Source organism: Naegleria fowleri (genome assembly GCF_008403515.1).
Source record: "Naegleria fowleri strain ATCC 30894 chromosome Unknown tig66, whole genome shotgun sequence".
NCBI classification, from domain to species: Eukaryota; Heterolobosea; class Eutetramitea; order Acrasida; family Naegleriidae; genus Naegleria; species Naegleria fowleri.
Window position 1 is genome coordinate 139,799 of NW_025407998.1, and position 13,035 is coordinate 152,833.

Here is a 13,035-nt window from a genome sequence, read left to right on the forward strand (position 1 = left end):
GGATCCGATTTTATGGATACGAATTGTTCTGTAACCGTTTACTGTTGAGAATCGAGTATTTGAGTGATTGAGGCAGCAGGGAAGGCTTGTGGTTTGATCACCTCTTCAATCCTCACCTCTTCGTCCAGGTGTTTAGTGCTGCTGTCACAACTTGTGGAACTGTCCAATGAGGTCGAAGATCCTCCAAATGATTCTGAATACGCACTCAAATATTGACTACCCTCTACTCCTGGTACGCCTAAGAATTGGTTATCTCTTCGTGAAGTGTCACTTCTCGCACTGTTTTTAGGAAAATAAGGCGATGTTGGAGTAGTTGGCTCAGTTTGAAGCATTTCCTTCACAAAATCTGTTGCTTCTTCAATCTTCATCTTGTTTGCAGGATAATTGAATAAAGGATTGTAAAGAAAGAGAACAACTACAGCAAAGCTCAATATACCAAATGAATTGACAAAATAATAAGCCAATTCTATTCCAGGAGTTTTGGTGGATTTGGCAATAGATTCGAATACTACCGCCAACAATTGCAATAGAGCACAAAATGACAATGCTCCTTGAAGAATTATGATTTTGGCAAAATGTTTTCTCTTCACACACAATTTGGTTTGATCTCTTTGAGTTTTTGTACTCTGCCGGTTGATAGTTCTCACGACCATATAACCGAAAAAGTTAAACAATACAGTTTCCAAAATAATCATAGTACTGTCAATCACAAAACACATGACGTATAAGGTGACAAGGAAATCTCGAACAGCATTAAGCTTGACAAGAAATAAGCCTATGGAGATGGTGACAATAATTCCACTAGACAACAAAAAATATATGACATTAAAAATGTTCAAAGAAATGTTCAGTCCTCGGAATGTTTTGTCGGAAATTGCATTCACTTTGTGACATGTAATCAAACTAGATTGATAGTTTGATAAACAAGTCAATAATAATAATTATTAATTCTATTAACAAGTCAGAAACACCTACAAGACATGTTGTACAAAGCACATGATCAAGATTGTAGTAATCATGTTTCCAAATGTTAATCCTAATTCAGCACAACTAAACAAGAAAAATGCAACCACGGTGGATTCATTCACTGTCGTTTCGAAAAAATCACAGATCGAACAATTGATTACAGAAATAAACAATATCTCTCACTTACATGCATTTGGTGATATGTCCTTAATTATGAGACTCATGGAATCACTAACCATTCGACTCGTTAATGCAAAACATTGAACCACAACCAATGCTAATACCAAAATAAACATGATCTTTTGATTTTTGTTAATTTTGGATGTGTCATCCAGAGAGTGACTCTTTTTCCATCCACTGTAATATTGAGCAGTGGGTGTATTGTAATTTGTGGAAGAGTTTGTTCGCTCATCCACTTGTTGTTCTTGAGAGGATGGTTTCGAAATTCCACTATTTGGGTCATTGGATTCTTCTTTTTTGGTGCAATCAGAGCAGGCCTTTCGAAACTGTTCTGTCAACAAGAATCCAATAAATACTGTCAAATAAATGATGAAAGAGATGAGAAAGAAACTGCTGATCCCGAGACTAGCAATGGCATAACTGGATTCTTTTACAAAGGTGTCATTCAAATAGATATTTACAATTTGGGAAGATGAAGTTGAATCAAAATTGGCCTGTAGCAGTATTTGTTGGGGCATGTTGATGGTGCTGGTTGTTGTAATTGTTCTATTGTTTTTGTATGTTGGGAACTGATGTGAGTGCATCACATGAATTCACCATATTTTCTCACTCGCTGTCAGTTTTGATCCTATAAACCTGTTGTGACAATAGCGGTATTCTTGTTTCTAAATTAAAATGGTGATCCAAAACCAATTTAAGTAAGTAACGTCCCAAAAGATGGAACAAAACAGTCTCAACTACAATAAATCTATCAACAAGAATTTCACGAGATAACCTGTTGTTGAGAGTGTGGATTTCCGAAATAAAAGGTGACATCAAATTGAGCAAGATCTGATCAACTTGGTCACAGTTTCTCTCCAACTGGCAATTTTCACTACTTGTTGGCTGCATTCAATCGCTCGATTGCCTTTTCTCTGATTTTTTCAACAGGCTCAGGAAATTCTTCTTCAATTCGTTTCAGAGCATCCTTATTGAGAACAAAGAGATCACAATCTGTCCCAGCTCGAACTGTGGCCATTCTGGTTTGGTCTAACACTACACTAACCTCTCCAAAAAACTTGCCTTCGTCGAGAGAAGCAATAATTTTAGGCTCGCTATCTTCAGTGACAACTTCCGCCACGCCTCTCAAAATAAAGTACATTTCATTACCAATATCTCCCTTTTTCACAATGATAGCACCAGCTAAAAACGATTGTGGTTGTAAAGCCAATACCATCGCTCGGATAAAATTCTTGTCGGCCCCTTCAACTTGAAATAACTCAACTTTTCGGATCAATTTTTGTTGTTGAGCTTCTCGTTCTTTCAACTTGATTCTCAACTCATCCATGACTTTGCTATGTTTGAGACGAAGTTTGTGTAAAAAGTTAGTAAATAAATCTTCACTGTTAATATTCAGCTCAGCAATAAAGAACAAAATGACTCGCACAGTCTCTCGATTACCAAAGAAGCTATCGAGTCTGGATGTTTTGAATAAATTACTTGTTGACATTCTCGAGTCGAGTTTGCTCATTTCTTGCACTAATGGTTTGATGTTTTTAAAGAAAATTCCTTCCTTAGTAAGATCGTCTGTTGGGTGTTCAATGATATGTTTCCGAATGGACTCCAATAACTTTATCAGATACTCATTCTCAGAAGTGGGAACCTTGATTGTTTCTAAATGAAATAATAAGCGTCTGTAAAAAAGAACTGAGTGATAAAACTTGCTCTTCTTGACCTCGAGTGAATGATTTAGTTTATCCCACATGGAGTCCAATGAAGTATCTGTTAGTTTTCTCATCTGAGGTTCATTCAATCCACAGACTGCATATTTTTCTGACCTTTTTAGCGATATTTCAGCAATTTTCTCCAAGTATTGTCGAGATTGTAACACTGAGAGTCTATTTCCAAATCGTTCATCCAGTGCATTGAGTAAATATTGTTGGCTATAAATCTGAGATCCTAAAAATTCATTTCTCCAGTTATCAGAATTCATGGATTTGGTGATTGGTTTCAATTTCTTTTGACCATATTCTGATTGATGTTGTTTAAAATAACTAGAATAAATATCTCCAAAAGGATTTTGTAAGGATCCACCTTGTACTTTTCCACTAGCCACCACATGATGAGCTTTTTGAAAAAGATCCTTAAATTGAACATCGGTTTTCCTTAACTCATCGTCAATCTTTTCCTCAAATTTTTTGTCAGCCAATATTTTGGGTGCTGATTTTTTAGTAGTCGGTTCAGGTTGATTTTCCTCAGGTTCTTCAACATTATTTAAGAGGGAAATGTCGGATGTTAAATTAGTTTTGCTGCTTTGGTAAATTTTGAAAGGTGTAAAAACTTTCTCTAATCGTTCTCTAGTGAATTCTGGCTTGGAATCAAATTCTTTAGATTTGCTAAATAGTAATCGAAAATTGCTAGACTCTAGTTCTTGGAAAGGAAACTTATTCAACAGAGGTGACGCAACAAAACTATTGTCATTAGGGTTTTTCCAATATTCATGACGTTTTTCTTTCGCTTGATTCACTCGTTTGATTGTGTTACTAAGGGCGATCTTAACATCCTTGTTTCTTTCCGAAGCATCGAATGGATCCTCCACAAAGAGCTCGTTTGAATTGTGGGAATGAGCAGTGGTGGTGCGAGACTTGGATTTATCGGGAGAAGTAATATGCATTTCCGTCATGAAAGTATTAGCTTCATTGTCAACTTGAACGCTTTCGTTGAGTTTGAATTGTTCAACTTGCTCATCAATAAAAGAGCTGATTGGTTTCAGTCGTTTTTTCTTTTTGCGAGTCCAATTAATTTCCTTAAGAAAGCCAGATCCTATTTCTTCATGCTGCTGTTGAGATGGAGGTGGTGTTGGTGTGGGAGTGATCGATAATTTGCCTATTCGTTGTTGTACATGGGGTGGTTGCTTGAGAGAAGGTAGAGTACGTGTAGAAGATGATCTATTATTTTCTGTCGTAGTGTTATTGTTGTTGTTAGGATTTGCTTGTGCACCAATTATTGAGCCAGAAGAGTGAGTGATTGCAGAATTAATTCTCGATGCAGGAAGAGAAGTCTTCCCCGAGTTGTTGTTTTTGTTGTTGTTGGTTGCAATGGCCGTACTAACTCGAGAATTATGATGAGAAGAAGCATCGGGCTGAGAAGGCCAACCCATACTACTGCTCGCTCTTTGCTTGTCGTTGCTAGTTGTCATGATGAATGCTTTCCGACAAGACAAAAATCAGAAGTATGATTTAATAAGCGAGGGGAAGATATATTTCTCGATGATGCTGTTGTTACACAATTGAAAGTGTTGCTTATCGATTCGATTGCAATGCTTGTTGAATAAATTATGAATAATAATAATTGCGTAGTTGTTTTTGTCGTTTCTGTAAACGAGAGATGACTCGGAAAAATTGATAGAGACTGATGTCCGTTGGGAGTAATGTCTAACGAACAAATTTCAAGATGAATCGCTCGGATGTTGTTTTTGTAATCGAGTGTTGTTTAATTCTTGCTATTTCTCATTATTATTAGGAAATTAAATCATGTCTTGGATGATGAACCGACGAATCAGGAAATTAACGTTTTTGGATCTTTTTTTTCTGTAAATTTTGGTATCAAACTCATAGAACCACTTTTAGTGAGCTATTTCAACATGCTCCTTTATTATTGCCCTGACTCTGAGGTCACTTTCGGGTCATTATTGATGGATAGGACCTTCAGCATTTCTGCTTTCAACTGTTCCATTGCAATTGGTTTGTACATGACACTATCGAAACCTTGAGAGAGCAGATGTTCCTTTGTCTCCCATGTGTTGGCAGTGACGGCAATGATGGGAACATGAGTGTTGGGTCCATGCTCGAGTTCATTTTGTTTTTCATAGTTTCGAATCATTTCACATGCTTCTTTTCCGCTGTGGAAAACATAATTGAAAAAAAAAAGAAAGGTCAAAGAAAACATAGTGTTAAGCAAAGGTATGAGGACACGATCAAAACTTACCTCAAAATAGGCATGACACAATCCAACAATATCATACAATACGTCTTCTTTTTAAACATGTTGAAGCACTCCATACCATCACATGCAAGATCGATTTCTTTAAATCCCAAAATTTTGAGCATTTTAAAAAGTATCTTTCTGTTAACTCCATTATCATCGACGGCCAAGATTGGTTTCGATAATACTTCGCTATCAAATTCCATGTTCATGAGCGGTGCAAGAGAGGCAGCAGTTTGAGAATCCAGTTCAACAATGCTTTTCCTGTGTGTCTTTAAGATAGATGAGGGAGGAGTGCGTAGAGGCGGCGAGCTTGAGAATCGTGGATCTGAGATAATGTCAAACAAGTCGGCAAATTTGATTGGTTTCGACAAGTACTTGATCTTTTCGAATGCTCTGTTTCGGCCTCTGGGAACAGCTGGCACTACCACTGTGGCATGTTCTCCATTCTGCTTCGATTGGAATAAATTACTCAATTGTTCATAGTACTGCTCCAAACATACGATTAAGGTATTGTTGCGAGAACCGTGGTCATGACATTTCCTTTCTCCCTCCAGAATTGCTTCATCTTTTGCTAAATAGTTTTTAAGATCAAAATTTTCAAAGCTAGTATATTCTTCAATGCTATCTACTCTCTTGAACAACCTTAAATATCTCTTTAACACCTCTCTAAAACAATCATCAGGATCAAATATAAGCACCTTAATTTTTTGACCTGTTTCCGCTTCGTAATGTAAAATTTCATGAGCATTGTCAGGATTCACAACAGACCCTTTCTCGGGGATTTCACCCACAAATTTTCGTAATGGAAGGATGACCGTAAATGTCGTTCCTTGTCCCTCCCTGCTGGTTACTGTGACCGTACCGTTCATTTTCTCAATAATGAACTTGGAAATACTCAATCCTAATCCATTTCTATAGGTATGAATCAAAAGACTATTTCCTCCACTAATAAGCTCAGCCTGTTTGAAATATCGCTCAAACTCTTCTGGTTTCTTTGAAAGTGTGGTTTCTTCAATCATGTGATAGGGTTGGAAAATATTTTGTAATTGCGATTCTGGAATACCTCGTCCAGTATCTTGACATTCAAGTTTGATGAATACGGTTTCATCTGGTTCTGTCTTTGATAATTTTCTGATAGATAGATCAGTCTTTTTCAGATCCTCTTCGGAGGCTAGTTCACATGTAAGCTTGACAAACCCTTTCGAAGTGTATTTGATGGAATTTGAAACTAAATTCATCACAACCTGACTTATTCGAGTAGAGTCTCCTTTCAAAAAGATTGGAACGTTTTTCACATCAAAAAACGAATGAAGTGTGAGGCTCTTTTCAAGAGCAAGCTGTGAAAATACAGAGGTAATGGATTCTATGAGACACATCACATTAAACGGCTCAATCTTCAAGTTAATTTTTCCAAGCTCAAAATTACTCCTGTGCAATGATGATGACAATATATGAAGAAGTGTTTTAGAATTCTCTTCAATATCTTGAAATAGCTCTGATGTGGAATTGTTTTTAAGGAGACAATGTTCGCATCCCTGCTCACATATTTCGTCCTTCTTTAGTACATCATGTCGAAGCAGTTGTAAACTACCAAGAATGCCATGCAGAGGGTTTCTTGCCTCGTGACTCAAGTTGGCAATAAATTTGGTCTTTTCTGTGTTTCGAACTCTCTCTTTTGTAATTTCTATTTGTTGTCGCGTGTACTGCTCATTCGTTTGGTTCATGTGTTGAGAGAACAAAAGAGACGAAATGAGGACCGTCGTTAATAATACAAAAACCTCAAATATGGATCTGTAGCAAAACATAATTTCCAAATCACTCAACATGTGAGATTCGTTCATCAAGGCTATATACTTTCCCATCACAGCACTAATGATATGAAACGATCCATTAAGCAAAGTAAATTTCATATCATAGTACCACATCATGGTCGTGATCACAATCTTATACACTGTAAATACATGAAAGGCCACAAATGGACCATAATACACCTGTAGAGAGATATGATTCAGTGCCACCATGAGCACACGGATTGTATTAATCGTAGAGAAGATCCTTAATGATTGGACGCGCCCAATAAAATAATTGACGGTATAATGAACACAATGCTCAATGATGGTCGATATATAGAAGGTGTATAAACCTCTCTCCCAACAAAAGGCTGTTCCAAAAACGATGGGCAGTATGGCCAAGACGGTCCCAATTTTTGAATGATAACTTTGATGTTGGAGGACAATTTGCAAGTCCTCATCAGGTTCCGAACTTGAATTTGTCGTTTGATTCCTTGTGGTGGAAGTGGTGGTTGTGGAAGAGGAGGAAGTGGTCGATGCTCTTGAAGCTGAGGTGTCATCCTGTTGTTTATTTTGAAATACACTTGAAGATGTCTCCGATGGTGTATGGTGGAGGGATTTGTTGTTGGTTGTAGTTGTTGTTTTCTTGAAACAGGCACCCGATGATGATGCTGTGGCTGTGCCAACTTGTTTATTCTCTGTGTCATTGAGAACGACCATTTTTTGAAGAGGTTGTGTATCTTGTTTACCGTGACGGTGGTGGTGAACTCGGGCATATGGACATCCGTGCGCATGAAATCGTGTTAGCTCAATTTTCCTTGAATGGAGGTTTTTCAAAGTGGCGCAAATGAAAGTTCACTCTCATTAACGACCTTATATATACTCTCATCATTTCCTTTTTTATCTAGAATTCCACCGCTCAAAAACCAACGATTTTGAGCCATAGACCAGTATTAGGACGCGATAGAGTTTTTTCGCAAGTGTTCGATTGGGTCAACGAAGAAGGAAATTCGTATTTTGCGAGAATAGAGAGATGGCGAGCCTTATTGTTTTTATGCTAATAGTTGTTCATATTCTTTTAATTTTTGCATTTCATAGCATCTATAGTTTCTTCTTCGTATTATTCTGATAATCCAGACAAAGGTCAATCCAATCAGCACCTTCTTTTGATATTTGAGAATAGAAATACTTTGGCCAAATTAAAAGTTCACAAGCAAAACAAATCTCAGTCCTAAATTGGCCCATCTTGAAGTCCAACTTGTCTCAATCAACTCTATTTATCTCCATGCATTGAAACATCTATAGAATAAAACAACTATTGCCTTCATCACATTCCATGCAACGATTCTCGTTAACGGATCAACAACCATCATCATTAAAATCAAAACTTTGTCTGCCCATGTGGATTAGACTCACTCACATACCACTTTCATAACGTTCTTGTCCTCACATATGCCGTCCGTACTCTCCAAAATCAATCAATCTCTTCATCCTACATTGTCTTCGTGCTCGGAACTTTTGCAATTCTTATACTATCTTGCATTTCGTCGACGAAACAAACCAATTCGAGCCACCACAAACACCAGCACCACTGTCTATATCAATCTCCTTCTTACGCTTGGCATTGGTCTTTTGCTTGGTGTCTATTATTGGTTCCGCAAGAGATGGTCTTTTAAAAGTAGTAGAAGAACCTTTTCCAACCAAAAGTCTTCTTCCTTGCCATCCACCACTTCAACCAATCCTTTAATGCCATCCACCAACAAGGAAGATCCAACATTAGTCGAGAAAACAATAATCCAAGAACCATCCTTAGGACAGGTATCGCCACCAGTACTTCATCAAAGAGAATTCTCTTCAGAGAACCCCAAACGACAAGAATTTGCTTCCGTTTTCATCACCACATTCATACATCAGATATGCACTCTTTGCATGAATGTCTTTTCAAAAAAGAATTACAAAGAGAAGGTTCCAAAAGCATTGGCAATTTCTGCAACATGTATTTCGGTGATGATTTTGCAATCGTTGGTCCTAAGGTCGAGAGCAAATTGGTAATGATGATGAATGGACAATGGAGATGAAGGACGATTAAATTTTTATGAAAGTTTGTCACCCTGTTATGAACTGTTCGAGAAAACTCTGGACAACTAAAAATAACTTTTCATATTTTGCTGGAAATTTCTTGGTTTAAAAAATTTCTTGGTTTAAAAAATTTCTGTTGAATATCCTCGAAAGATGGTAAAACAGCGAAAAATAGAACAGAGCTTTCCAGCCTATGAGTCCCTGGTGGATCTTCAATCGCCAATTTTTAGCTATACAAAAGTGGGAGTTTGCGATTGATGAAATTGAAGATGAGGACGAATAGCGTTCACGTAAAATTTCCAGTTTTGGGGATATGTTGTGTTCATTGTATTTTTAGCATTGCATTGTGAAGAAAATGTATGAGTTCTTTAAAAATAATTGCAATGTTCATTTTGAAATTCTGTCTGATTTCATCGTGAAATGACAGAACACAAAAAAAAATGTGTGTTCCTGAAATATAATTGGAGAGGTGCCATGGGGAATGACATGATTTACGCGAGACAAGTGACAAGTTGCGTCAAAACCAATAACATCAAAATGTTGCCAACACTCTCTCCAAGCAAAGCTAAACCACCCAGCACTCTAGAGGACATCAAATCCACCACTACCGCAAGGTGAACACCAAACTAGTTGAAAGACATCTCTTCGTCAAGAACCTCCGTATCACATTCTACTGAAAAATTATGGGGATGCATATCGCAAAAGATGTTGAGGTGATGATTTTCGTTCATCAAAAAAATCAGTCTCAACAAATATGTCCACTACTGACTCCGTACCCGCGAGCTACTAGAAAATTTCGCAAAACGAACCAGCCTGCCTGTGCTGCCCACTAAAGTTGACATCAAAACACTTTGCAAAGACCGTATTTACAAACCAACTGAAAGCGAAATGAGAACATTTTTGGAGTATAACAAGGAATCAATGGTGAAAGAGAGAGAGGAAATTATTAAGTCAAACAGTCGAATCAAACAAAGTCAAGCGAACACTTTGCAAACAGTAAAGTTGCCCACACTCTGGTGCTAAATTAAGAGGATTGTTATCCGTCCGGGAGTTGCATAGTGCTAGAGGATCGCTGGCATTTTTTGTCCAGGGTGTGTTTTGGTGAAGTCTGCTAGATCAAACATTTATTACTTGGTAGAGGTTTCGTTGTACAACATAATAAACTGCAATTCATTGCTTTCTAATACGTGAGTAGTGTCTATATTTTGAAAAGAAGATTGCTAAATGATGTAAAATTCTTGGGGTACAATTAATTTACCTGATGCAAGGGTTTCCCGTTCTTTCCCCATCGATTGGGATAATATTATTATAACATTAGGTCGAACAAATTAGTCACTCAAGGAGCTTTTGTCACCCCATTATCTCAGGATCACAGACGACACTGGATCGCTCAGGATGATGCTATTACATGGAGTCCTGGTTCTAATAGGCTCTCTTGATAAAATTAATAGATGTTTTGAATCCTGACACAACTATTTTCTTCGGAGTAATCATAATCTATTAATTCAGTTTGAATGTTGCTTTTCTCTTTTTTGTCATTAGAAGATTCTAACGAGTGAATTGGAATCATTGGCTCATTTGTGTGTTGTTTTGTGGAGCTCTGACTTGATGATTGAGTGATTTGGGAGAGCAGACTTGCTGAATCGGAAGCGGAAGGTTTGGTGTATTTTTTTTTAATTTTGCTTTCCGAACATCTTCATATTTTCGATTCATTTCATTTCTTAAGAAACTTATAAACACGAAAACACATTTTCGATTTCATTTCATTTTATTTCTTTCAACGATTATAAGCTCTCTAATGGATTCAGAACTTCTTTGTTTTACCATTCAATATATCGCAAGCGTGTGTCAATATATTAGAAAAATCATTTGTGCGCAACTTTACCTAGAGGAGAACGAAAGCCTCCTACCTGTGTTGTTGTTTTGCAGGCATAACCAAGTGAACATTTAAATAAACAAAAAAAAGGTATTCTGTTGTTGTTGTGGATAGCGAGACACAAAAGTCAGGTACTCCATTGCTCCTAAACAATTTAGAAAGAAAAGGATGGTAAAGCAGAAACGCAACAAGTGGTGTGAACCTTGTAGGCTTTTGAATATATCCTCATCAATAGAAAAGATCAACACACAAAGTTCCGAGTCAACAGAACCAAATTCACAAAAGGAATTCAATTGCAACCATTCTCATAATGCTGAAAAAGACCATCCTCGTGATGGTGATTGTAAGTGTTTTTATCATAAATTTAAGTTCATACTAACAATTAATAAATATAATAATACAAATACAATAATAATAATTTCTAAAGCATTGGAAAGCGATGCGCAACGTTCCGTGAAGAAAAAGAAGTCAACACATAATATGAATCAAGATCAACCTACCCGATCAACGTTTGCAAAGCTCTGCGAAGGATTTCCCAACAAATATGATGATTTCATTAACACTGATAACAAAATATACGACAAATCAGGAAAAATAGTCATAGGACACATTTGCAATGAAGTTATTTTCTCCACTGAGTGTAGTAAAGATTTGGATTCAAAGAAAGTGCGATGCCAAAATTGTGAGAGGCTGCAAGGAAGGTTACATAAATGGCAATCACGATTTCATGTGGAAGAAAATATAGATATTTCTCGCTACAATCAATACCCAAAAATTATCCAGAAAAGATTAGAATTATGCCAGAAACATATGACAAAAATTCCATCCAACCAAATCGAGTTGTTAGAATCACTATTGAAAATGCTTGAAAATTATGAATAGAGTCAAAAACTTCCTTTTAACCTACTAAGATTGAAGGACGAAATTTTACGAACGTTAAATCCAAATCGTCCTTATGCAATACCTGATCCAATTAAGTATTTTTGGAAATTAGGTAGATATTATGGATCCGAGAAGTTGATTCAACTCATGCGTGGGAATTCAGATATTGGATTTAATATTTATGCTCCTTCAATAAGCACACCAAAAAAGTGGAATCAAAGTGTTGTCTATGGGCATTTGTATACAAATGATAGTGTGTCTAAAATTAAATAGAATATGGACCAATTTCATCCATCATGGAAATTTTTAACGGCTATTTATTGGGTGATAGCAAAGAATTACAATCTCAAATGAATGACAATATGGAAGATGAAAATGATACTCTATTAGAAGAAACCATTTCTAAATTAGATGGATCAAAACTTGAAGAATATTTAACCAAACAATACAAGATTAGAGAACTTATACCGTCACAAGAACTTGCTGTGGTATCTGAGCTTTATGATTATTTGTATAACATGCAACAATTTTATCAAATATGTATTGATGACCAATATTCTGTGTTTGAGAAAATGAGTTTAATGTAAAATGTTGTTCAATATTTCTCTAAATCTGTAATAGTTTCAGATCAAACAAAAGAAGGAATTACTTCAATATTGAGAATGTGGCTTAATTAATGCTCGGGACTCTGCTGAATAAAGTCAATTGACAAAATATGCAGAAAATCCCACCAACACCGGACCTGTTTGGAGAGACCACAAACCCATTCGTTGCTCTTTTTCGAATAATCAACTGTTTAGTAATGCCATTCAATTCCAATTCTAATTTATCTCCCGTTGAAAATTTAAATCCATTTGGTTTATCATTCTCATTCGAGTCCATTCCGTAAATATCCTATAGGAATTGTGGACATGAGACTTAATTTTCAAATCATGAAATTGTTTAGATGACACAAATTCCTCTTTCGAAACTCCAATTCCAATTCCTTTCCAATTTTTCAATTTTAACTTTCCGTTGAAATACATCACTATTTGTCATCTTGGTATTGTTAAAAAGACAACATGCTCGATCATCCTTCCTTGGTCGATCATTCAGACACAAAACGAGGATTAAATTTTGACAGTGATGCAGAAGATGATCATGTTAATGATGAGGGTGATGATACTTGCACCGTGATGCAAGATGATCCTACTTTTAAAAAAGTCAAACCAAAGTCTGAAAATGATGGTAAGAAGAAACGTAAAAAGAAGCTAGTGCAAGAGGGGAATAAAAAGAAGAAAAAACAATAATTGTTTC

General features: G+C 36.5%; 6 protein-coding genes across 6 annotated transcripts; 3 read left to right on the forward strand and 3 right to left on the reverse strand.

Moving 5' to 3' along the window:
• Window positions 1-38: 38 nt before the first annotated feature.
• On the reverse strand, window positions 39-1,664 carry FDP41_008880 (uncharacterized protein; the record flags this gene model as incomplete). Its single annotated transcript, XM_044712780.1, has 3 exons — window positions 39-903; window positions 976-1,087; window positions 1,154-1,664. 3 exons carry the CDS (start codon window positions 1,662-1,664, stop codon window positions 39-41), a joined length of 1,488 nt encoding a protein of 495 aa, XP_044557345.1.
• A 356-nt stretch (window positions 1,665-2,020) lies between these two features.
• On the reverse strand, window positions 2,021-4,324 carry FDP41_008881 (uncharacterized protein; the record flags this gene model as incomplete). The annotated part of the gene is made up of 1 exon (XM_044712781.1): window positions 2,021-4,324. The coding sequence occupies one exon, from the start codon at window positions 4,322-4,324 to the stop codon at window positions 2,021-2,023; it is 2,304 nt and encodes a 767-aa protein (XP_044557346.1).
• Window positions 4,325-4,779: 455 nt separating this feature from the next.
• On the reverse strand, window positions 4,780-7,622 carry FDP41_008882 (uncharacterized protein; the record flags this gene model as incomplete). The annotated part of the gene is made up of 2 exons (XM_044712782.1): window positions 4,780-5,026; window positions 5,113-7,622. 2 exons carry the CDS (start codon window positions 7,620-7,622, stop codon window positions 4,780-4,782), a joined length of 2,757 nt encoding a protein of 918 aa, XP_044557347.1.
• Window positions 7,623-8,354: 732 nt separating this feature from the next.
• On the forward strand, window positions 8,355-8,954 carry FDP41_008883 (uncharacterized protein; the record flags this gene model as incomplete). The annotated part of the gene is made up of 1 exon (XM_044712783.1): window positions 8,355-8,954. The coding sequence occupies one exon, from the start codon at window positions 8,355-8,357 to the stop codon at window positions 8,952-8,954; it is 600 nt and encodes a 199-aa protein (XP_044557348.1).
• Window positions 8,955-11,025: 2,071 nt separating this feature from the next.
• Window positions 11,026-11,739, forward strand: FDP41_008884 (uncharacterized protein; the record flags this gene model as incomplete). The annotated part of the gene is made up of 2 exons (XM_044712784.1): window positions 11,026-11,200; window positions 11,285-11,739. 2 exons carry the CDS (start codon window positions 11,026-11,028, stop codon window positions 11,737-11,739), a joined length of 630 nt encoding a protein of 209 aa, XP_044557349.1.
• Window positions 11,740-12,035: 296 nt separating this feature from the next.
• On the forward strand, window positions 12,036-12,326 carry FDP41_008885 (uncharacterized protein; the record flags this gene model as incomplete). The annotated part of the gene is made up of 1 exon (XM_044712785.1): window positions 12,036-12,326. The coding sequence occupies one exon, from the start codon at window positions 12,036-12,038 to the stop codon at window positions 12,324-12,326; it is 291 nt and encodes a 96-aa protein (XP_044557350.1).
• Window positions 12,327-13,035: the final 709 nt, after the last annotated feature.